The 25,878-nt window shown below is 43.9% G+C and overlaps 1 protein-coding gene across 1 annotated transcript in view; it reads left to right on the top strand.

The window, feature by feature from the left end:
• cdh16 (cadherin 16, KSP-cadherin) overlaps window positions 1–23,043 on the top strand; it is a 60,968-nt gene extending 37,925 nt beyond the window's left edge. The window contains exons 13-18 of the mRNA XM_056279134.1: window positions 13,337–13,578; window positions 13,696–13,826; window positions 16,245–16,484; window positions 20,178–20,294; window positions 21,581–21,697; window positions 22,257–23,043. Of these exons, the coding sequence (XP_056135109.1) occupies window positions 13,337–13,578; window positions 13,696–13,826; window positions 16,245–16,484; window positions 20,178–20,294; window positions 21,581–21,697; window positions 22,257–22,357 (948 nt within the window). The 3' untranslated portion in view covers window positions 22,358–23,043. The remainder of the gene's footprint in view (window positions 1–13,336; window positions 13,579–13,695; window positions 13,827–16,244; window positions 16,485–20,177; window positions 20,295–21,580; window positions 21,698–22,256) is intronic.
• The last annotated feature ends 2,835 nt before the right edge of the window (window positions 23,044–25,878 follow it).

Below are 25,878 nucleotides of genomic sequence, written 5' to 3'. Positions count from 1 at the left end.
CTCCTACAGAAATACAGACAAATACAGGCATGACGCCATGTCACCAGGACAAATGAAGTCCTTTATTCAAATGCAAACGCAAAGGGAAAACACGCTGCGCCAGAAGTTGGTCCACCTGGCACAAACAGAGCAGTATGGTATATGCTGTTAAGTGCCAGGAGGATCGTTGTGACTAAACAGACGCTGGCCAAGAGGATGGCACAGCACAGGAGAGCTAACACGTCAGTCCAGGACTCCACATTCAACACCCATCTACAGGCCAGCGGCCACTCTTTCAAGGATGAGGATGTGCACATCCTTGAAAGGGAGGAACGCTGGTTTGAACGGGGAGTCAAAGAGGCCACTATGTGAAGAGGGAACGACCGTCCCTGAACCGAGGGGGGGGCTAAGAGTACATCTGTCGCCATCTTACAGTGCTGTGATTGCAGACATTCCCCAATCCTCTGATAGTACACATGGCCATTGAAAAGCCACAGCAATTTGCATATGAAACCGATCGTTGGTTTCGGTCGTTAAGCCACTGTGTTGTTTATAAGGGTGGGGACACCTGCAGTCACTGTAATGTTTATATAAGGGTGGGGACACTTGCAGTCACTGTAATGTTTATATAAGGGTGGGGACACCTGCAGTCACTGTAATGTTTATATAAGGGTGGGGACACCTGCAGTCACTGTAATGTTTATATAAGGGTGGGGACACCTGCAGTCACTGTAATGTTTATAAGGGTGGGGACACCTGCAGTCACTGTAATGTTTATAAGGGTGTGGACACCTGCAGTCACTGTAATGTTTATAAGGGTGGGGACACCTGCAGTCACTGTAATGTTTATATAAGGGTGGGGACACCTGCAGTCACTGTAATGTTTATAAGGGTGGGGACACTTGCAGTCACTGTAATGTTTATAAGGGTGTGGACACTTGCAGTCACTGTAATGTTTATATAAGGGTGGGGACACTTGCAGTCACTGTAATGTTTATATAAGGGTGGGGACACCTGCAGTCACTGTAATGTTTATAAGGGTGGGGACACCTGCAGTCACTGTAATGTTTATAAGGGTGTGGACACTTGCAGTCACTGTAATGTTTATATAAGGGTGGGGACACTTGCAGTCACTGTAATGTTTATAAGGGTGGGGGCACCTGCAGTCACTGTAATGTTTATATAAGGGTGGGGACACTTGCAGTCACTGTGTAGTTTATAAGGGTGGGGACACCTGCAGTCACTGTGTTGTTTATAAGGGTGGGGACACCTGCAGTCACTGTAATGTTTATAAGGGTGTGGACACTTGCAGTCACTGTAATGTTTATATAAGGGTGGGGACACCTGCAGTCACTGTAATGTTTATAAGGGTGTGGACACTTGCAGTCACTGTAATGTTTATATAAGGGTGGGGACACTTGCAGTCACTGTAATGTTTATATAAGGGTGGGGACACCTGCAGTCCCTGTAATGTTTATATAAGGGTGGGGACACCTGCAGTCACTGTAATGTTTATATAAGGGTGGGGACACCTGCAGTCACTGTAATGTTTATATAAGGGTGGGGACACCTGCAGTCACTGTAATGTTTATAAGGGTGGGGACACCTGCAGTCACTGTATTGTTTATAAGGGTGTGGACACCTGCAGTCACTGTAATGTTTATATAAGGGTGGGGACACCTGCGGTCACTGTAATGTTTATATAAGGGTGGGGACACTTGCAGTCACTGTAATGTTTATAAGGGTGGGGACACCTGCAGTCACTGTATTGTTTATAAGGGTGTGGACACTTGCAGTCACTGTAATGTTTATATAAGGGTGGGGACACCTGCAGTCACTGTAATGTTTATAAGGGTGGGGACACCTGCAGCCACTGTGTTGTTTATAAGGGTGGGGACACCTGCAGTCACTGTGTTGTTTATAAGGGTGGGGACACCTGCAGCCACTGTGTAGTTTATAAGGGTGGGGACACCTGCAGTCACTGTATTGTTTATAAGGGTGGGGACACTTGCAGTCACTGTAATGTTTATAAGGGTGGGGACACCTGCAGTCACTGTATTGTTTATAAGGGTGGGGACACTTGCAGTCACTGTAATGTTTATATAAGGGTGGGGACACCTGCAGTCACTGTGTTGTTTATAAGGGTGGGGACACCTGCAGTCCCTGTAATGTTTATAAGGGTGGGGACACCTGCAGTCACTGTAATGTTTGTAAGGGTGGGGACACCTGCAATCACTGTAATGTTTATATAAGGGTGGGGACACCTGCAGTCACTGTAATGTTTATAAGGGTGGGGACACCTGCAGTAACTGTAATGTTTATAAGGGTGGGGACACCTGCGGTCACTGTAATGTTTATATAAGGGTGGGGACACTTGCAGTCACTGTAATGTTTATAAGGGTGGGGACACCTGCAGTCACTGTAATGTTTATAAGGGTGGGGACACCTGCAGTCACTGTAATGTTTATAAGGGTGGGGACACCTGCAGTCACTGTAATGTTTATAAGGGTGGGGACACCTGCAGTCACTGTAATGTTTATAAGGGTGGGGACACCTGCAGTCACTGTAATGTTTATAAGGGTGGGGACACCTGCAGCCACTGTGTTGTTTGTAAGGGTGGGGACACCTGCAGTCACTGTGTTGTTTATAAGGGTGGGGAAACCTGCAGTCACTGTGTTGTTTATAAGGGTGGGGACACTTGCAGTCACTGTAATGTTTATATAAGGGTGGGGACACTTGCAGTCACTGTGTTGTTTATAAGGGTGGGGACACCTGCAGTCACTGTAATGTTTATAAGGGTGGGGACACTTGCAGTCACTGTAATGTTTATATAAGGGTGGGGACACTTGCAGTCACTGTAATGTTTATATAAGGGTGGGGACACCTGCAGTCACTGTAATGTTTATATAAGGGTGGGGACACCTGCAGTCACTGTAATGTTTATATAAGGGTGGGGACACCTGCAGTCACTGTAATGTTTATAAGGGTGGGGACACCTGCAGTCACTGTAATGTTTATAAGGGTGTGGACACCTGCAGTCACTGTAATGTTTATAAGGGTGGGGACACCTGCAGTAACTGTAATGTTTATAAGGGTGGGGACACCTGCGGTCACTGTAATGTTTATATAAGGGTGGGGACACTTGCAGTCACTGTAATGTTTATAAGGGTGGGGACACCTGCAGTCACTGTAATGTTTATAAGGGTGGGGACACCTGCAGTCACTGTAATGTTTATAAGGGTGGGGACACCTGCAGTCACTGTAATGTTTATAAGGGTGGGGACACCTGCAGTCACTGTAATGTTTATAAGGGTGGGGACACCTGCAGTCACTGTAATGTTTATAAGGGTGGGGACACCTGCAGCCACTGTGTTGTTTGTAAGGGTGGGGACACCTGCAGTCACTGTGTTGTTTATAAGGGTGGGGAAACCTGCAGTCACTGTGTTGTTTATAAGGGTGGGGACACTTGCAGTCACTGTAATGTTTATATAAGGGTGGGGACACTTGCAGTCACTGTGTTGTTTATAAGGGTGGGGACACCTGCAGTCACTGTAATGTTTATAAGGGTGGGGACACTTGCAGTCACTGTAATGTTTATATAAGGGTGGGGACACTTGCAGTCACTGTAATGTTTATATAAGGGTGGGGACACCTGCAGTCACTGTAATGTTTATATAAGGGTGGGGACACCTGCAGTCACTGTAATGTTTATATAAGGGTGGGGACACCTGCAGTCACTGTAATGTTTATAAGGGTGGGGACACCTGCAGTCACTGTAATGTTTATAAGGGTGTGGACACCTGCAGTCACTGTAATGTTTATAAGGGTGGGGACACCTGCAGTCACTGTAATGTTTATATAAGGGTGGGGACACCTGCAGTCACTGTAATGTTTATAAGGGTGTGGACACTTGCAGTCACTGTAATGTTTATATAAGGGTGGGGACACTTGCAGTCACTGTAATGTTTATATAAGGGTGGGGACACCTGCAGTCACTGTAATGTTTATAAGGGTGGGGACACCTGCAGTCACTGTAATGTTTATAAGGGTGTGGACACTTGCAGTCACTGTAATGTTTATATAAGGGTGGGGACACTTGCAGTCACTGTAATGTTTATAAGGGTGGGGGCACCTGCAGTCACTGTAATGTTTATATAAGGGTGGGGACACTTGCAGTCACTGTGTAGTTTATAAGGGTGGGGACACCTGCAGTCACTGTGTTGTTTATAAGGGTGGGGACACCTGCAGTCACTGTAATGTTTATAAGGGTGTGGACACTTGCAGTCACTGTAATGTTTATATAAGGGTGGGGACACCTGCAGTCACTGTAATGTTTATAAGGGTGTGGACACTTGCAGTCACTGTAATGTTTATATAAGGGTGGGGACACTTGCAGTCACTGTAATGTTTATATAAGGGTGGGGACACCTGCAGTCCCTGTAATGTTTATATAAGGGTGGGGACACCTGCAGTCACTGTAATGTTTATATAAGGGTGGGGACACCTGCAGTCACTGTAATGTTTATATAAGGGTGGGGACACCTGCAGTCACTGTAATGTTTATAAGGGTGGGGACACCTGCAGTCACTGTATTGTTTATAAGGGTGTGGACACCTGCAGTCACTGTAATGTTTATATAAGGGTGGGGACACCTGCGGTCACTGTAATGTTTATATAAGGGTGGGGACACTTGCAGTCACTGTAATGTTTATAAGGGTGGGGACACCTGCAGTCACTGTATTGTTTATAAGGGTGTGGACACTTGCAGTCACTGTAATGTTTATATAAGGGTGGGGACACCTGCAGTCACTGTAATGTTTATAAGGGTGGGGACACCTGCAGCCACTGTGTTGTTTATAAGGGTGGGGACACCTGCAGTCACTGTGTTGTTTATAAGGGTGGGGACACCTGCAGCCACTGTGTAGTTTATAAGGGTGGGGACACCTGCAGTCACTGTATTGTTTATAAGGGTGGGGACACTTGCAGTCACTGTAATGTTTATAAGGGTGGGGACACCTGCAGTCACTGTATTGTTTATAAGGGTGGGGACACTTGCAGTCACTGTAATGTTTATATAAGGGTGGGGACACCTGCAGTCACTGTGTTGTTTATAAGGGTGGGGACACCTGCAGTCCCTGTAATGTTTATAAGGGTGGGGACACCTGCAGTCACTGTAATGTTTGTAAGGGTGGGGACACCTGCAATCACTGTAATGTTTATATAAGGGTGGGGACACCTGCAGTCACTGTAATGTTTATAAGGGTGGGGACACCTGCAGTAACTGTAATGTTTATAAGGGTGGGGACACCTGCGGTCACTGTAATGTTTATATAAGGGTGGGGACACTTGCAGTCACTGTAATGTTTATAAGGGTGGGGACACCTGCAGTCACTGTAATGTTTATAAGGGTGGGGACACCTGCAGTCACTGTAATGTTTATAAGGGTGGGGACACCTGCAGTCACTGTAATGTTTATAAGGGTGGGGACACCTGCAGTCACTGTAATGTTTATAAGGGTGGGGACACCTGCAGTCACTGTAATGTTTATAAGGGTGGGGACACCTGCAGCCACTGTGTTGTTTGTAAGGGTGGGGACACCTGCAGTCACTGTGTTGTTTATAAGGGTGGGGAAACCTGCAGTCACTGTGTTGTTTATAAGGGTGGGGACACTTGCAGTCACTGTAATGTTTATATAAGGGTGGGGACACTTGCAGTCACTGTGTTGTTTATAAGGGTGGGGACACCTGCAGTCACTGTAATGTTTATAAGGGTGGGGACACTTGCAGTCACTGTAATGTTTATATAAGGGTGGGGACACTTGCAGTCACTGTAATGTTCATAAGGGTGGGGACACCTGCGGTCACTGTGTTGTTTATACGGGTGGGGACACCTGCAGTCACTGTAATGTTTATATAAGGGTGGGGACACTTGCAGTCACTGTAATGTTTATATAAGGGTGGGGACACTTGCAGTCACTGTAATGTTTATAAGGGTGGGGACACCTGCAGTCACTGTAATGTTTATATAAGGGTGGGGACACCTGCAGTCACTGTAATGTTTATAAGGGTGGGGACACCTGCAGCCACTGTGTTGTTTATAAGGGTGGGGACACCTGCAGTCACTGTGTTGTTTATAAGGGTGGGGACACCTGCAGTCACTGTAATGTTTATAAGGGTGGGGACACCTGCAGTCACTGTGTAGTTTATAAGGGTGGGGACACCTGCAGTCACTGTATTGTTTATAAGGGTGGGGACACCTGCAGTCACTGTAATGTTTATAAGAGTGGGGACACTTGCAGTCACTGTAATGTTCATAAGGGTGGGGACACCTGCAGTCACTGTATTGTTTATAAGGGTGGGGACACCTGCGGTCACTGTGTTGTTTATAAGGGTGGGGACACCTGCAGTCACTGTAATGTTTATAAGAGTGGGGACACTTGCAGTCACTGTAATGTTTATAAGGGTGGGGACACCTGCAGTCACTGTAATGTTTATAAGGGTGGGGACACCTGCAGTCACTGTAATGTTTATAAGGGTGGGGACACCTGCAGTCACTGTAATGTTTATAAGGGTGGGGACACCTGCAGTCACTGTAATGTTTATAAGGGTGGGGACACCTGCAGTCACTGTAATGTTTATAAGGGTGGGGACACCTGCAGTCACTGTAATGTTTATATAAGGGTGGGGACACCTGCAGTCACTGTAATGTTTATAAGGGTGGGGACACCTGCAGTCACTGTAATGTTTATAAGGGTGGGGACACCTGCAGCCACTGTAATTCACTGTGTTGTTTATAAGGGTGGGGACACTTGCAGTAACTGTATTGTTTATAAGGGTGGGGACACCTGCAGTCACTGTGTTGTTTATAAGGGTGGGGGCACCTGCAGTCAGTTGAGACTGAAGAGGTCACTTAGATGAGTGATGAAACGTTTCTCTCAATAAACGTTGTGTCCAGATGAACTGATACAACTTTCTGTGACCAAAAGGGAAAGGTTATGAGGGGTTTAAAGACTGGATGGAGGGCGTCCGGGTAGCGTAGCGGACTATTCCGTTGCCTACCGATACGGGGATCGCCAGTTCGAGTCCCCGTGTTACCTCCGGCTTGGTCGGGTGTCCCTACAGTCACAATTGGCCGTGTCTGCGGGTGGGAAGCCAGATGCACGTATGTGTCCTGGTCGCTGCACTAGCGCCTCCTCTGGTGGGCCGGGACACCTGTTCGGGTTGGGGGGACATGCTATGTCCCCCTGGTGAAACTCCTCACTGTCAGGTGAAAAGAAGCAGCTGGAGACTCCACATGTATCGGAGGAGGCATGTGGTAGTCTGCGGCCCTCCCCGGATTGACAGAGGGGGTGGAGCAGGGACCAGGACGGCTCAGAAGAGCGGGGTAATTGGCCGGATACAATTGGGGAGAAAAAGGTGGACCCCCCCCCCCCAAAAAAAAGAACAGACTGGGTGGAAAGTCTCCGCTGCCGGACACATGTAGCTGTGTGCCATCCATGTGAGAAAACCCTTAGACTGTTATTCAGTCCCGTTGAAAATGAGGGTGTCAAAAGGACAGAAGAACACAGCATCCAGTGTTTTGAAGAAAACCTATTCGGCACATGTTCCAAGAGGAAAAACACACATTGGGAGATGTGAGATTCATACTTTGAAAATCAAATAAAAAAAGTGGTCATATCGGTCTCATCGTGGTTATACTAAACGACAGGGAGCTGATTTTGATCGATTTGTGTAAATTCGCATTCGGTGGATTTCTTCAATTTTGTACAGCTGAAAAGACTCAGAGTGACTGCGTTCTGCTACTGACTTTGAGTACTTCATTGGATTAGACAAACGACTACAGTCATATTTTTCATACAGGCAATCAATACGCCATGACAACATCCATCCATCCATTATCCGAACTGCTTATCCTGCTCTCAGGGTCGCGGGGATGCTGGAGCCTATCCCAGCAGTCATTGGGCGGTAGGCGGGGAGACACCCTGCACAGGCTGCCAGGCCATCACACAGGGCCCACACACACACACATACACACAGACTATCATACCTAGGGACAATTTAGTACGGCCATTCACCTGACCTACATGTCTTTGGACTGTGGGAGGAAACCGGAGCCCCCCGGAGGAAACCCACGCACAGAGGATGAACCGGGATGACCCCCAAGGTTGGACTACCCCGGGGCTCGAACCCAGGACCCTCCTAGCTGTGAGGCGACCGTGCTAACCACTGCACCACCGTGCCGCCCTGTACCAGCATATTTCTGAAAATTACCTTCCCCGTCTTGTGTGTCATGCACATGCTCTGGAAGACAAACACACTGACAGACACACTTTTTTGATACATCACTTCCAGCCAACAGCATTACTCACCCTTCATCCAAAGTCTGCCTTTCTTCTCCTTGGCAACAGTGATGCATTCAGCCGAAGCTGCGTTATGTCAGTGAGCAATGAAGCCTTAACAGCACCCTGTTTACTGGAATACGAAACACACACAGACACCCACAATAAACCCAACACAAATACAAGCTGCTGCACAGGAACAAGAAAGGCTGCTCGATAATGATGACATCACCATGACCATTACCTGCCAAAGACTGCAGTGTCAATGTGTCGACTGTTATATGTTATACTCTGTTGGATCCATTCGCCTTTCATTCCCTAAATAATCCTACATCTGAAGACAGTTTGTCAAATCGTGGTCTTGTCTCCTATCCCCCTTACATACCCGAATCTGTGCCTGCTGCCCGTCCGAGCTCCAGTCCTGTTGTTGTTCCCCTTAATTCTGCTCCTTCTCAGACTAAATGCCTACTCGAGTCTACTCCATTCTGTCTAAATAATCCATATACGTACATTTAAGACCAGAAAAGGTTTAGGGTTGATTCATTTGAATATTACAAGTCTACTCCAGCATCAGAAACTCGATCACTTGAATATATTAGTCTCAATCAGATCCAGATATTTTGGCTCTTTCAGAAACATGGCATTAGTGATTCTGAGATGGCCTTAAATGATTGTAATCTTTTTGGAATTGACAGAATTGGAAGGGAGGGTGGGGTGGCCATTTATGTCAAATCCTCTTTTTCTACTCTACACGTTTCCACTCTACATGCTGTTATCATGCCCAAATGTTTTGGATTCATTGCCCTTAAGATAAATAGTGGGTCTAATAAGTCCATTGTTATAACTGGGATTTATAGACCTCCTTCAAATGATGCTAGGTCTATTTATTGTTTGGCAGAGTTACTCTCTCGTTACGCTAACTCGGGAATCATAATTTTGGGGGATTTTAACAATGATTGGTTGACTGGTGCTTCTGGTTATCTAAAGGAGGTTTCTTCTAGCCTCAATTTATCTCAATTGATCAATGAACCCACCACATCCTAATCTGAAGAACCCTTCAAGATCTACTTTAATTGATTTAATTCTTTCTAACAGGAATGACAAAATCATTTCAAGTGGTGTTTTCGATTTAGGGATTAGTGATCATTGTCCTGTTGCACGTATTAGGAACACACTTGAAGAGAACTTCATCACAAATTATACTTAAGAGAAATGTATGAAATTTTAATGAACAAGCTTTACTAAATGACCTCTATGATAGTGACATCCATGTTATATCTGGAATTGCTGATGTTGAATCAGCTTTAATTTAGTTACAAAAACGTTCCTTCTGTCATAATTAAGCATGTGCCTTTTAAAAAGATTAGACTGAAAAATAGCTCTAGTCTGTGGTTTTCCCATAACTACCAACCTTATTCATGTCGAGAAAAAAAAAAGCTTGGTCCCTCACTAGACGCACTAAAGAGACATCCTGCTGGGTTTCATTTAGAACGATTAGAAATAAATGCCCGTCCCTTGTGAGAAAGGCTAAATCTGATTATTATTTGAACTTGGTTCTAGCTGTTATTCTAACCCTTCAGAATTTTTGAAGGTGGTGAAATCTAATAAAAGCAATTCTGCTGCCTCCTTATGCCAAGTTTGATGAGTTCTGTTCTGCCTTTAATGGACAGTTTGCAGCAGCTGGTCACATTTTTTAGGACGAGGATAATGGATCCCCTCCTACTACTAACGTTGACCATCTTTTTATTAATCATGACAATGTACCTACTCCAAATCATGCCTCTCAGTTTATTCTAGATCTTGTCTCTAGCGTGTTTATTGAGGCTTTTCAAAACATTGATCCCAAGAAATCTACTGGTGAAGACAATTGGGATCCTCTTTTTTTTCTTCATCGTTCTGCTCTACTAATTGCTTAGCAAATATTTCATATTTTTAACTTTTCTATTTCTACTGGTGTAGTTCCAAAAGTCTGGGAAACTGCTCATGTCGTACCCCTGCATAAAGGTGGAGAGAGGAGTGATCCAAATAACTATAGCCCAATAACAAAATTGTCCTGTATGGCTAAAATTCTAGAGTTACTTGTAAATTGTCAACTTAAGGAATTTCTCACCACAAACTCTGTTCTGAACCCGCATCAGTCCAAGTTCAGGCCTTTGCACAACTTTTTTTTAATTATTTTTTTATACAGCACTATTTCTGCCATCGCTTTTGTTGTGAATGATATTGTCAATGCCTTAGATGAGAAAAAAAAATTGTGCTGCCATCTTATTTGACCCCTCCCAGGCATTTGACACAGCTGATCATTCCGTGCTTTCACATGTTTAAAGTAATGTTGGGTTTTAGTTCAGGTGCATATGCATGGTTCCTGAATTACCTATCAGATCAGCAACAGTCAGTGAACTCCGGAACCATGCGTTTCTGCCAATAACTAAGGGTGTTCCACAAGGTTAGATTCTGGGTCCAGTTATTTTTACAATTTAGATTAATAATGTTTTTTCATCTTTAACTCTCATGCTCATTTATATGTGGACAATAAAAAATTGTATTGTATTGCTGACTCTGCTCAGCTAGCTGTGGAGAAGCTGCAACATTCCATTGACAGTCTCCAAGCTGCACTTAATGATATTAAACTTGTATTGAACGCACATAAAACTACATTTATGTTATTCTCTAGGGCTAGAGGTAACAGTAGAAAAAAACCAGGATCCATTATTGAGAGAGTTACCAAATGGGTCGATAACAAATTCACATTCAAATTTCATATAGACAATCTTGTCAACAATTACGACAAATAATTTGTTTTCTGTATAGAAACAGAACTAACATTCCTATTCTTTGTAGGAAAAGGATTGGTGAAGCTGTTTTCTCTCCGTTATGGACTATAGTGATGTGATTTATAGGCACGTGTCAGCCTCTACTCTTAAGCCCTTGGATACTGTTTCTGCCCTTAGGTTTATTACCAGAGATGTTCATAGCACTCATCATTGCATCCTGTATGAAAAAGTTGGGTGGTCTTCTCTGTCTATGAGGCGTTACAGGCATATGCACTTGTTTATCTACAAGGGAATTGGGAATTATAGGGAAGCTGCCATCTTATATCACATCTATGCTAGTTTGGTCCTCTGAACCACACCAAACTTGGTCTAATGACTGGTTTTCACTGCAAGTCCCTCAAATTTGTACTGAGCTTGGAAGATCTGCTTTTGGTTTCTATGCTCCAACCACCTGGAACTCTTTACAATGCACCCTAACAATGAATGCTTTGATAACCCTTGGTCAATTTAAATATATGATTACAAACCATTCAGCTTCTGTTTGTACCTGTTTTAATTGATATGTTTTTTGTATCTTGTATATTTTATGAACTATACTAATACACTTGTTTTGTTTTGTCTTTTATCTTTCATTATTTTATATCTTTCCAAGTCATTTTAAACTGCTACTCAACATGATTATAAATAAGGGCCAGCCCTCAATGATTTTTTGAGTTTAAATAAAGGCAATAATAATAATCTGGAAAATATATATTTGTGTATTTCTGAGAAATCTAACAACATATAGATCAAATTAGAGTAGTGTTGTTACACCTAATCTATTCACATCTAGATTTGCTACTTAAAGGTATAACATTGGAAGAAAAAAAAAAACAAATCCCAAGATAAATTATAGGTAGATTTTAAAAAGACTGTCATGCAGAAACCATACAACCTACCATATATCACCGAGTCTGTGAGATAAATACTCTGACCCAGTCTCAAATAATGTTCCCAATACTTCATTTAAACAGTGGTTCCCAATAAGGTCCTCATTTGCACCACCAGTGCTGCCGGTTTTCTATTCTTGTAGTTCACTACATTCACCTGATGTGTCAGGCATCCCCGCTATCTAATCAAAGGGGTTTTTATGCCTTAACACACTCTCCCATAGAAAACATTATGAAAGTTCACTGTCCATGTTGTGTTTATTTGACTTTTGCATGCCGTCATTATAAATAAGTCAAGAATGTATTGGATTCATCGCTATCTCGCATCTTATTATCTACGGCTGGCCACATGAGAGTCTGTATAAAGATGTATTTGTTCAGGGGTAGCTCTTTGCAGTGTCATTTCATTAGCATAGTAACTGTGTGCAGCCAACTATCTTCGGTCATGGAAAATGTTTCGTTGATGACATGGTGAATCAAGTGGGTTTTACCCTGTAACTTCAAAGCCTAGTTCTTATTGGAAATACAGCACAGCTCTGCCAGTAAATTCAGTTCCCTCATAGGTAAGGGAACAAGAGGAACTTATTATTACAAAAATGCAAAGTACAGTTCTGTGTCCCATAGCTCAGGGAAAGATGGCATACTATAGGACACTTGTGCATGCATGTCTGCATGTGTGTATTTGTGTGAGAGAGCGCATGTTAATCAAGTGCACCAACAAAGTGTATGCACTTATCAAGTGGCTTCTATTCTTAGCTCAACCTATATAGTATCAATCTGTTAGACTCACAGAAGTACATTGTACATACCTCATCTCAAAATAGTCATCTCTGAACATAAAGATTAAGCGCCGCACGAATGTTAAACCAGTTTCTTTAGTAAACTTAGTTAGAGCTTTCAATATCAATCTCTGGAACTCACAGAGATGCTACAAATCCTGGTATCAACTTTCAATCAAAGTATTTGTGCAATAAAATCATCGGCCAACAAATTTGATTAAACCTCGATCAGATAATAAGATAATTTCCTGAAACTCGCTGAGCCAACACGGTCTAAAACGAGCCCCTGATGCTCTGTAAAACTAAAGTAAATTTTGAAGTCCTGAAGGACTTCATAATGACTTCATATAGTTCCTGCCATTCAGCGTGTCTATTGTATTGCATGCTCAGGACCATAGATGAGAATTCAGACAAAGCTTTCTGAAGGCTGGATGAAGTTATTTGCACATGTAAGAACCTCGAATTAATGAGTTCCTTGATAACTGGCGTTGCTATACCCATCTGTGTGTGTGTGCGTGCGTATGGGCACGTGTGCAGGTGCTGGACTTTGAGCGAGAAAGTGAGTACATCCTGGTGCTCAGTGCTCAGAACCCTGTGGCGCTCGTCCGTGGCCGCTATGGACCGGCATCCACTGCAACTGTCTCGATCTATGTCGATGATGTGAACGAAGGACCGATCCTGTCTCAAAGTCACTATGAGGTCACAGTCAGGGAGGGTGAGGAACCGGGACGAGTTATTGCCACTATCCGAGGTTATGATCCCGATTCTCATCCAATCAGGTAAGCCGATATTAATCTAATATTGGAGTAACAGACAACTATTGTGACTCAGGAGGTAGAGGAACTCAAAGGCACGAAGTCAATTTGCATGCTTTCCTTTTCCCCTTTCTTGTCCAGATATTCTCTGCGAGGGGACACCAAGAAGTATTTTTCAATAGGGAAGTATTCTGGGGAGCTGAAGACTGTGCAGGCTTTGGACCGAGAGGAGAACAGCACTTACACTATGGAGGTCATTGCTATGGATGGAAGTAAGACGGCATCCATGGCAAATATGTTCATTAACTTGTAGCTTGATTGAGCCATATAGTTGCATAGCAATGTAATGTATTTAAGGGCTGCATTCAGGTAATATGGGCATGGTGGCACAGTGGTTAGTGAGGTCCCCTCACAGCAAGGTCTGGGGTTCGAACCCCAGGGTTGTCCAACCTTGGGGGTCATCCCAAGTTGTCGTTCTCTGTGTGGAGTTTGCATGTTCTCCCCGTGTCTGCGTGGGTTTCCTCCAGGTGCTCCGGTTGCCTCCCACAGTCCAAAGACATGTAGGTCAGGTGAATTGGCCATACTAAAAAAAAAAATGCCCCTAGGTGTGAATGTGTCAGCCCTGCGATGGACTGGCGGCCTGTCCAGGGTGTCTCCCCACCGGCAGTTCCCATAACATCGAGGGCGGTCTGGCGGCAGCCTCGCCTGGCGTAGACTGTGGTGTTTTTGATGTCATCATGAGGAGTGTGGGGAAGTGTGTCGTGGGTGTCTGGCTGGGAGAGCTTGGTCTGCTTCATCTGGTGGGCCTGGGGACCATGGCCCCTGCCTGGAGCTGTGCCCAAGGAGGAAACACCGAGGGCAGTCTGACAGGAAGTGGGGCGGGCTAAGCTAACTGCTAACCCATGCAGACCGGTGGTTCCGACAGTCATCCTGGCTGGCGTTCGTTCCCTTGGACAGTTATTTTTGTTTAGTTGGATATGTGTGTTAGTTTGGATATGTGTGTTCTTGTAGTTTTTGTACGTGCTTTTGTCTTTGTGTTGTACTGCTGTGGGCTGGGGCAAATGGCATTTCGTTTCATTTCATGTACGCAAGAGCATGACGTGAAATGACAAAGTGTCCCTGATTTCTGACCATTGCTCGACCCAAATTGGAATAAGCGGCTTGGATAATGAATGGATATGACAAAAACAAGTTCCATGTATTAAGTCATGGAGCATTTTAATAATGAAAACAGCATTAAATATAACAAAAAATCATTATTGTGTCGGGGGAAATGAAGGCTCTAAATTAGTGGTAGATATGAATGGCAGCATGTGTCTTTGTTTTGAACCTACAATAGACCGGAAACCTGGGGGTTGATATAGAGACAACACGGAGGAAGAGGGCGTGGAAAGTAACAGGGGGTTTGCAACATGTCGAGAAGAAAAATCCAAAATATTGGACAACTTAAGAGAAAAGTTAGGAAGACGGGAAACCCAATATAGAAGGCAATGTATTCTCATGAGATGGTGCGCTATTCAGAAACAAATCTGACTCAAACTACACAAAAACAGAATACAGCTTTCAACGTGATCCCTGTTTTTGTGCTTCTCGAACCTGGTTATCCCATTCTTCAGAGATAGGCTTTCATGGGTTTTTTTTTTTTATCTAGCTATCCCTCAACTTGTAAAGCCAACTTGTGACACGGCTTTTATCCAGGATGGGTTTGAGGATAAGAGTCCAAAAGACTTGACTGTTGATGATCATTCAATGTGCCAAAATTATTCCTTTTTGCTGTCATAGCAATTTAATCTGAAATTCATACATCTGTTCTGGTTTTATAGACCATATGCAGACGGGTGACAAATTAAAGTAAACGCCTGAATGCTTGATCCCTACAGTGAGGGGTGTCTGGGGGCTCTGTTATGCTGTGGGGGCATTTTTCTGGTGTGGTTTGGGTCCACTTGTACCCTTAGAGGGGGGGGGGCACTGCAAACCAATACAAAGTTATTCTGAGTGAACACCTTTATCCTATGATGAGACATCTCTATCCTGATGGGAGTGGTCTCTTCCAGGATGACAATGCCCCCATCCACAGGGCACGAGGGGTCACTGTATGGTTTGATGAGGATGAAAATGATTTAAATCACATGTTATGGCCTTCACAGTCACCAGATCTCAACCCAATTGAACTCCTATGGGGGGTTTCGGACCGATGTGTTGGACAGCACCCTCCTCCACCATCATCAAAACACCAAAAGAGGGACTATCTTTTGGAGGAATGGTGTTCATCCCTCCAGTACAGTTCAGAGACTTGTAGAATCTATGACAAGGAGCACTGAAGCTGTTCTGGGGGCTCGTGGTGGCCCAACACCTTACTAAGACACTTTATGTTGGTTTTTCCTTGAGTTTGTCACCCGTCTGTATGTGTATTATAGCAAGAGAAAAAAGCACACATATGTATACCATAATAAGAAACGCAACGGAACACAAGGACATTTTAGCATCAATTGTTGGTGTAATTATGAATTATGAATCCCAAAAACATTCTCTAAACTCAAAAAAGTCAAATGGTATATAACAACAATATTCATAAATTCCTCATTTCTTATGTAATACGATAGGGAAGGCTGGTTCCTAAATGTGTTCTAAAGTTATCTCCCACTAATTGTCCTTAAATTCAAGGTATGGATATTTCGTTTGCTCCACAGGGAACTCTTCCTTATCTGCTTCCACCCTTGTGACTGTCCAAATCCTGGACGTGAATGACAACAGCCCAGTGCTGGTTGGGGACTACTCTTGGAAGTACCTGTGTACGCCTCGCTGGGAGGAGCAGGCGCTGGTTCTGGCATCGCGGGACAGCGACGGGCCGCAGCACGGAGGACGACTCAACTTTTCCCTTCACAGCGATGCCACAGTCCGACGCAACTGGAAGCTTACGCCCATCAATGGTGAGGCCGGGTTAACACAGACTAGCTGAACTCATTCACCCCCGCTGTATCCTCGTAATGTCTCCTAATTTGACATGGCAACAGAGACCAAATGAGGTTGTTGTGTCCTCTCATGAGAAGACCAGCTCCCTCACATCACAGCAGATGAAAGGATTAGTCATGAGTCTATATCAGATGTTCTGACTAAGAATTTACTGGGGGGAAAAAAGTAGAACTGAACCTTCCTGTCCTCAGTCGTTAGCTAGCGGATGCTAGTTGTTCGGGGAAGGTAATGAGATGAGCAACACCTGCACCTAAAATGAAACATGATGGTAATATAATCCTGTTCAGCCCTGTAGGGCAGTTCCCTTTTGGATTTCCCCCTCCACTGAGGGGTGAGAGCACACAGCCAGCTACGGAAAAGCCCCACGTGCGGATAGTTATTCAGTATCTTGCTCAAGGGAACTTCACCAGGGCAGTTGTATTGTTGACATTGGGGTTTAAGAAGGCCAAGTCATCCATGTTTACTATACAATCCTGATGCCAAATGTAGCCTGTCAGTCAGCATGTTGTATGGTTACTTTTGTACCGTATTTCAAAAACGTAATATAATACAAATAAAAGAACTACTATTTTCTCTGAGGCTGCCACCGGGCATTCGAGAGCATAATACAAAATCAAAGGCAAGACTGATCTCTGAACTGGCCTTTTCCCATCCACCAGCCCACCTCTGAAATACAGCAATATCACCCCTACAATAGAATACTTATGGTGCGGTAGGGTGGCCCAGTGGTTAGCACTGTTGCCTCACAGCAAGAAGGTCCTGGGTTTGAATCCCAGGCCATCCCAGGTCCTTTCTGTGTGGAGTTTGCATGTTCTCCCCGTGTCTGTGTGGCTTTCCTCTGAGTGCTCCGGTTTCTTTCCACCATCAAAAAGACATGCATGTACAGGGGCATCCTGGTAGCATAGCGGTCTATTCTGTTTCCTACCAACACAGGGATCACCAGTTCAAAACCCCGTGTTACCTCTGGCTTGGTCCCGCTTCCCTACAGACACAATTGGCTGTGTCTGCGGGTGGGAAGCTGGAAGTGGGTATGTGTCCTGGTCGCTGCACTAGGCCTGGTCAGTCGGGGCCCCTGTTTGGAGGGGGAGGGGGAACTGGGGTAATGGAAATAACGTGATCCTCCCACACGCTACGTCCCCCTGGTGAAACTACTCACTGTCAGGTGAAAAGAATCAGCTGGCGACTCCACATGTATGGAGGAGGCATGTGGTAGTCTGCAGCCCTCCCTGGCTTGGCAGAGGGGGTGGAGCAGTGACCGGGATGGCTCGGAAGAGTGGGGTAATTGGCCAGGTTCAATTGGGGAGAAAAAAAAAAGGGGGGGGGATGTGCATGTTAGGGTTAATACTGTCCGTGCCCCTGAGCAAGGTGATGGAAAGAAGAACTGGAGTTGGTCCCCGGGCGCTGCAGCCGCCCACTGCTCCTATACAATAGGATGGGTTAAATGCAGAGAACACATTCATCCAGAATTCATTGTAAGAATACAATGTCAAATAAAGTGGCTCTCTTTCTTTCTTTTTTTCCCCATTATACTGAGGGAGACAGGATGACGTCATCCCACAAAAACATTGTGAACTGTGACAATAAATGCATCCTGAAAAGGGCCCAATGACGCAACCCGAAGGAGAGGAAATAACTTGTTAGCTGCTGTGAACTGAGTGCACTTTGTGTTGAAAATCACTACCAGTTGAAATATTTCCATCTGGCCCTCGATGGCTGTGATATTGTCAGAATGCTATGAGCTGGCATGGAAGACTTAACAAATTGCCCTGTTCTGACTACCCCCTGCATAATGTCCTCAGCAATGTCTGCGTTAAGAATAGTAATGTAATGACGCTCCGCTCGTGGCTGCAAAGTGGCAGCGTGCTGGGTTCACGCCAACAGACTCATTCACGGGTGAGACGTGTGATTAAGCCATTCATGCAGCCCAACAATTTCTCTCTCTTTTTTTCCTTCCCTCCCTCTTTCAGCCCTTTCATCTTGTTGGCTTTCACTGAGCCCAGCTGCAATTATATCGTCTGTGTAATTTCTGCGGTGACGTCACCGCCGGCTGAAAGAGGAATCTTCTCGAATGGCTCGCACCTTGTCACAGCAATACCACAAATGTCTGCAAAAATCTGCTAGAGCCTGTGCACGGCGTACCCATTTTATTCTTCGTCGGGAATCGGGAACACTTTATTCGGCATTTTATTTCACGTGCTTGCGTATGTGAAACAAAATATCGTTTCCCCTCGCCCACAGCAGCGCAACGCAAAGACAACAACAGCTATCCAAAAACTACAAGAACACATATCCAAGCAAAAGGAGAGAAAAAAAATCACTGTACAGAGAACGAACGCCAGCCGATGACTGTCGAAACTGCGTGGGCTAGCAGTTAGCTTAGCCTGCCCCGCTTCCGCGTCCTGTCAGACCGCCCTCGGTGTTACCTCTTCGGGCGCAGCTCCAGGCAGGGCCGTGGTCCCTGGGCCCACAGGATGCAGCAGACCAAGCGCTTCCAGTCGATCCGGCGCCAGTTCCCCCAGCCATCAAACGAAGACACAAACTTAGACGTGGACAAAGACACTGCATGGATGGTACTGGGTGAGGCCGCCGCAAACGTGAATTCGCGCCACCGTCTTCACGCACCGGAAGCGGTGTCTTCATCATTACATTTGTGTCTTCATTATTGTGTTACTTTTCAAAGCAATACAGTTTTCAAACTATTCAGATTTCCTTTCAATACGCGATCAGATAACCGCTTGAATGTGCTACAGATGATGGCCTTGATGGAGGGAGATGATTTGTGCTGCATCTCTGCAAGGCATTTGAATCTAAATGGGACATCGTATAATAATTCTTTACAGAGGTCTTGGTAGCTGCCTGTAAAACAAAACTAGTGAAATCTCCTCTCATCTTCTTGAATTAAGTGCAGCAGATTCATAGTATCACTTCGAAGTCGTCACAGCGATAAGTGGAGACGACGGAGCCTTAGTGGCCTCTTTAGAGGTGTGGCACAGATCTTGCAACTCCTTACAGACAAATGGAAAATGAAAAGAGGCGACTGTCAATGCAAGCTCGGGGTTCAGGACCCCCCCCAGATAAGGCTTCACACTGCAAGATAAAACCTTTCTCTTTACAGAACAGGGCTCCCGCTTTTACGTCATAGAACAAGCCATTTATTTTTGAATCCTTCAGAGAGATTAGATAAAGGGTCAATTTAGAACACACACACACACACACACACACACACACACACACACACACACACACACACACACACACACACTGTGCTATCTGTGATCATTATGTTTGCGCTTCAGATTTTATTTTAACATGAATCTCAGTAGAAATGGGAAGTACTAAAGGTTAAACTGATTTAAAATGTTTTCATTTGTCTCAGTCACAAGGACTTGGGTGTACAGTGAAACCTTACAGTGATAAACAAAGGACTGAGCAACAAGAGTTATAGCGTCTGTCTTGATGCATGCTCGATAATCCGGGTAGGAAGATGTCACTTGGCGGAGTGATGAAATGTATCTGTCAATAAAACGTTGTACCCAGATGAACTGATTCAACCTCCTTTGATTATAATGTCTGGCTAATGAATATTTGGATCACGTCATCTGGATCATTTTTGACTATTATTGATCGTTTTTGGGGTTTTTTTTTTTCAGACACACACACCAATCTGTCCCTAAATACCCCGTACCTGGCTCCGGAGGTCTACACTGTGCCCTTCACCATCTCTGACAGCAGCTCACCGCCTAGAAGCACCTTCATCAATCTGCCTGGTAGGGACAATGTACCCCCATGACAGAATTTACTAAAGCAAGCACGGAGAGCTTATATTGAAATATCTGAAAGAGAACAGCACAAGTGTTTACATACCAGAGCTGTTTCGAGTACGAGAGGAGTTCCACTGTTATAACTGAATCTGTTTTACAGTCCCCCAAACGACACACTTCCGCATTTTCTCTTTCTGTAAGCAACATCTTTTAGCTAGTCTAGCATTATCTGACGTGCATTATCTATTCGTCCATTAAAGCTGTTCTCGTTTTTGGGGTGTCAAGGTAGCATAGCGGCCTATTCCGTTGCCTACCAACACGGGGATCGCCGGTTGGAATCCCCGTGTTACCCCCGGCTTGGTTGGTGTCTCTACAGACACAGTTGGCCATGTCTGTGGGTGGGAAGCCGGATGTGGGTATGTGTCCTGGTCGCTGCACTAGCGCCTGTTCAGCGGGAAGGGGGAACTGGGGGGAATCATGGGGTCCTCCCACGTACTACGTCCCCCTGGTGAAACCCCTCACTGTCAGGTGGAAATAAGCAGCTGGCGACTCCACATGTATCGGAGGAGACACGTGGTAGTCTGCAGCCCTCCCTGGATCAGCAGAGGGGGTGGAGCAGCAACTGTGACAGCTCGGGAAGAGTGGGGTAATTGGCCAGGTGCAATTGGTGAAAAAAAAGGGGTGGAAATCCAGTCATGTCCTTCTTACACCCACTATCAATTTTCTTAAAGCTCGGCATCAAAAGGTCTTTTGAATCTACTCTGCTGAATACAAGCTGCCAACGCCACACACACATAATGCAAAACAATTTACGCAACGCATGAACGCTATTATACTTACCACCTGTACTGACCTTAAGCATTTTGTTGCTCCTAACGTGTCAGAGAATGTCAGAAACAAGATGCAAAGGTTTTTCCAGCTGATCTGTGATATCATGCAAATGCACAGAAAATATTTCATTATTTTTTTGTTTTTTTGAGTCAGTTAGGCAATTCCAGGTTGTACATTGGGCATGGCATCAAATATTACGAGTCTTGGAATATCTGGGTTCTTATTTCTTACTTGACAATATCCCTTCTTGATCCCCCTTAAACTATCCAAGGTGAGGTGTGAATTCACTAACTGAACAGAACGGGTTTATTTAAAGCTGCCGTGATGTGTCGTGTGGTAAAACTTGAATGTGTGAGTCCATCCATCCGTTATCCAAACCGCTTATCCTGCTCTCAGGGTCACGGGGATGCTGGAGCCTATCCCAGCAGTCATTTTTTTTCTTTTGTTTTCTCTCCCTCCAGTGACAGTGTGTCCTTGCAATGTCAGGGGAAACTGCAAGATGGCTGCCAAGCAGCTGCAGGGCATGCCAACCATCCAGTCTACCGTGGGGGTCCTACTTGGCACCTTTGCTGTCATAGGTAAAGCCCGCCACACAGTAGACAGAGAGCTGTGAACAGCTATACTTTACACAAGTGGTTTTCAAACTTTTTTTCAGGGGACCCATATTTTCCCATTGATTATCAACACGACCCATATAACAATAACAATAAATCTAATTTTGCTAGCTAGCATAAATGTAGAACATTGCAATGTGGGATCTGGCTACGGCAGGGTAGGAAAAATATCATACGCGATGACGTTTCACATAGCTAAACATTAGGATAGATTGGGCATTGTGTTAAATTCTCTGTGCAACAGCAATACGTCATTTTTTTAAATCCTGAATGTGAAACACAAATGGCTGCGATATCTAGAGAACTTGATTGATTGCATGTACGGGGCGTACTGATGCGAGATATAATTTACAACAAAAAAAATCTGTCTACCAAATCAAATTTGCCGACCCATTTTTAATATTCTGCGGCCCATCCGAGGGTCACGACCCAGGGTTTGAAACCACTGCTTTACACAGTTCAGTCTTGCGGATTCCTTTTGCAACGTGTTCTATATCATTTCCTTCTATTCCTTTTTTCTTAGGAAGCATCCTCATCGTTGTTTTCGTGAGACTGTCCTATCAGAACCCGAAGCCGCCCAGCAAAACAAACCAGGAGAGAGTTCCCCTGAAGATTTCACTGTAAAAAAAAAACAAAAAAACAAACGAATATTTTGTTCATCTTAGCCGAGTAGATTCTGCTTTTCAATTCAATGAATTGGAGTGGATCTCCATTCAAGTAGTGAGCATTTATGGCTGAAAATTTTCGTTATTTTACCTGTTGGATCACAACGATGTCAACATGATGTCAAGTCAGCATGTGTACTTCGGCCTGTGTGAGAGACATGTATGGGCGTTTATCTTGGTGGAACTGTTACGTTCAAAAAAATAGTAGACTTGATTTGTGTTTTTGTTTTTCTTCCAGAACAAACTTTTGTATTAGTGGCTACAGTTTTAGTGCCTTTTGGGTTCAATAATATTGAATTCTTAGCTGCAAAAATGTCTTGATGCATGCTCAATAATCCAGGTAAGAAAATCAAAGAAGACTGAATCCGTTCATCTGCACACGATGTTGTATCCGGATGAACTGATTCAACCTTCTTTGATAGCTGAAATGTTTGCGCTCGCTATTTACTTGTATTTATTTATGCTAAAATAACCGATTTTGACATGGATGTTATTTATCGTTATAATTGATCACAAACAGACTGATAAAAAGTATGAATCAAAAAACAACACAACTATAAATTCTTTCACTTATCATGATGAGCACAGAACCACAATTCAACACCAATTCTTTGTAACACGAAATTGTAGTGACGGAATTAAATATTAACCCAATGAAAAAAGCTGGTTTTCGTTTCTTTTTTCAGATTTCTTCCTTTACGAATGCTTCAAATGGTGTGTCTCTTAACACTGTTTCGCTTCTCTCATGATCTGTAGCTCTTAATCAGCCAACAATAAATCAATTCAGCATCTAAAGGGATGAAAAACTTCCTGCTGAAAAATGTTTTTCGCGGCCAGGCTGCAGTCCTTGTGACGGTGTCGGTACGAACGCTGATCTGTGCGACCTAACAAGCCAGCGAGGCTGTATTCAGGACAAAGTGCTGCTATAAATACATCACTAAGAGAAGGTTCATCGAATGCATCCAGCACTGACCAGACAATGAGCTGACCATCGCTCATTCTCCAGTGACAAAGCTTTTCAGATGAAATATATGCTGTAGATATTTGCTTAACCCATAGACCGAGTTCACTGAGGCCAAACATTTCATAACCTTACAGCCACAGATGCCAGCTCTGTGGGTGCTGAGCAGCTTCACCCCCCCCCCTCCAAAAAATAGAATAAAAAGTAAACATAATATGTCAAATCAAAAATATTCTGGAGTAGCTGAACATCTTTTAAGAACTGGAATGAAATTCGCTGTCAGCAGCCATCAAATGAAGTAAACCAAACACATGACGCATGATTTGAAGCCGTAGGCTGCTTACACCTCACGGTTTTGCCAAAACATTTGATAAAAATCTGACTTCTGGCTTTCCATAATGTAATGTGTACTATGATTATCATCAATGTTCAAATCTGTACTACATTTTTTTCATAGCTATGAATAAAAAAACAAAACACTGAACAAGCTGGTCTGGAGTTTTGGTGTCCAGAATGGTCGTCTGTACACAAAAAGTCCCATTTTTGTTTTCATGACAGTAAAATTTTTTGTCAGGAAAGAAATGCCGTCATCTCTCGAAATTTTCAGCAGTCACGCGTCGGGGCATAAAATACGTTAACACCAGAGGATTTAGGAGGGAAATGGAGTTATCTAAGAATAAGTACATGTGCGGACAGTTCCGTCACTAATTGACGTCCGCAGGGGCCAAGTGTTTTCAGTTCTGGTTCCTCAGTAAAAAGTCCTTCACTCTGTTCCTGTGTTGAACATTCCTGCACTGATCACTCATGGCCCTCGTAAACACCACCAGCCTATTTCTTCTACAAGTTTTTATAACTTTGAAAAATTTGATAATCATCAAACCCAAACCCCAAACAAGCGCTGAAGTTTCCATCTGTGAGTAAGCCTTCCTGTAACTCTGGGAAAGTCTTATTTAACCCACGTTTTCAAATCCAGTAATGGCCTGGGGATGATACATTCAGATATCAGAATTCTGTCTTGATGCATGCTCAATAATTCAGGTAGGAAAATCAAAGAAGGTTGAATCCGCTCATCTGGATACAACGTTTATTGACAGATACCTTTCATCACTCAACTGTCCCTTAGTTGAGTGATGAAACGTATCTGTCAACAAACGTTGTATCCAGGTGAACTGATTCAACCTTCTTTGATCAGAAGTCTGTCATCAATTTAAATTAGGTCACCTGAGAATTGCTGTATCACAGACTGACCCTGATGTCCTGGTTCTGACAGAAACCTGGGTTAAGCAGATAATTCTGAGGTTTCCTTACATATCTATAACTTGTACAGAATAGACAGAGTTGGAAGAGGGGGTGGTGTGGATGTATATATGTAGCATATGTGAAGTCATGCTTATCTGTTACTGTTTTAAATGCTGTCACTGTACCTTGTTCTTTTGAATTCATTGCTCTGAAAGTTAACTTTTCCTGTAATAACTCAGTTAATGTGGTGGTGTATACAGAAGACCCTCAGCTGTCTCCGGTGCAATTAATGATTTAGCAGACTTGCTTGTTCAGTACAGTAACTCAGAGATGCTGGTTTTAGGTGACTTTAACCTAAATTGGTTGGCATATGATTCAAATAGATTAAAAGATACGTGTGGCCATCTCAAGCTGTCACAGCTGATTGATGAGCCAACCAGAACTAATTTGAATGATCCCTCAAAATCAACATTGATAGAGTTGATTCTGTCCAATAGGAGGGACAAAGTTACAGCTTCTGGAGTTTTGCCCTTGGCCTTAGTGACCACTGTCCCCTAGCTTGCATTAGAAGTGCTAAACTGGAAAGATCAAGCTCTAGGACTGTTATCAGAAGAAATGTAAAAACTCTTAATGAACAGGCTTTTCTCGGTGACCTTGCTGACAGTAATAATGCGTCAAACCTCTGAAATACCAGATGTAGAAATGGCTTTGGAATATTTTACAAATTCGTTACTTTCCATCATTGATAAACATGCAACTTTTAAAGAGCTTAGGGTTAAAGATAGATCAAGCCCCTGGTTCCCCACAGAAATATCAATGATAATCAAGGCAAGGGATAAAGCCTGGGCTCTAGTGAGGCGTACTGGTGAAGCAACCCATTGGCTGACTTTTAGACAACTCTGAAATAAATCCACATCCTGCTTGAGAAAAGCAAAAGCCAGTTATTACATAGGATTAATCTCTAGCTCTTTTACAAACCCGTCACATTTTTTGAAAAGCAGTAAATATAAATAAAAACAAATCCTTTATATATATTCTTTCTTAAGTTATGTTTAATGCCTGCTTAATAACTATGACATTTATGTTTTTGTGTGTTGAAAGCATTGGCCATGATTTCAGCACACATTTTGCTGCTGCTTGGAGTTGGTTTGGTATGGTGTACTCAGGATCTGTTCTTAATAGTAAGCTTTTTGCTCATGGGCACTACTTAAACCATACCTCTCAGTTCACCCTACAGGTCTTCACTTCCTCAGTTGTTAAAGAAGTACTTCAAGCTATCA

The sequence above is a fragment of the Lampris incognitus genome, chromosome 4, assembly GCF_029633865.1.
Source record: "Lampris incognitus isolate fLamInc1 chromosome 4, fLamInc1.hap2, whole genome shotgun sequence".
Lineage (NCBI taxonomy): Eukaryota > Metazoa > Chordata > Actinopteri > Lampriformes > Lampridae > Lampris > Lampris incognitus.
This window is presented reverse-complemented; position numbering and strand designations above follow the sequence as displayed.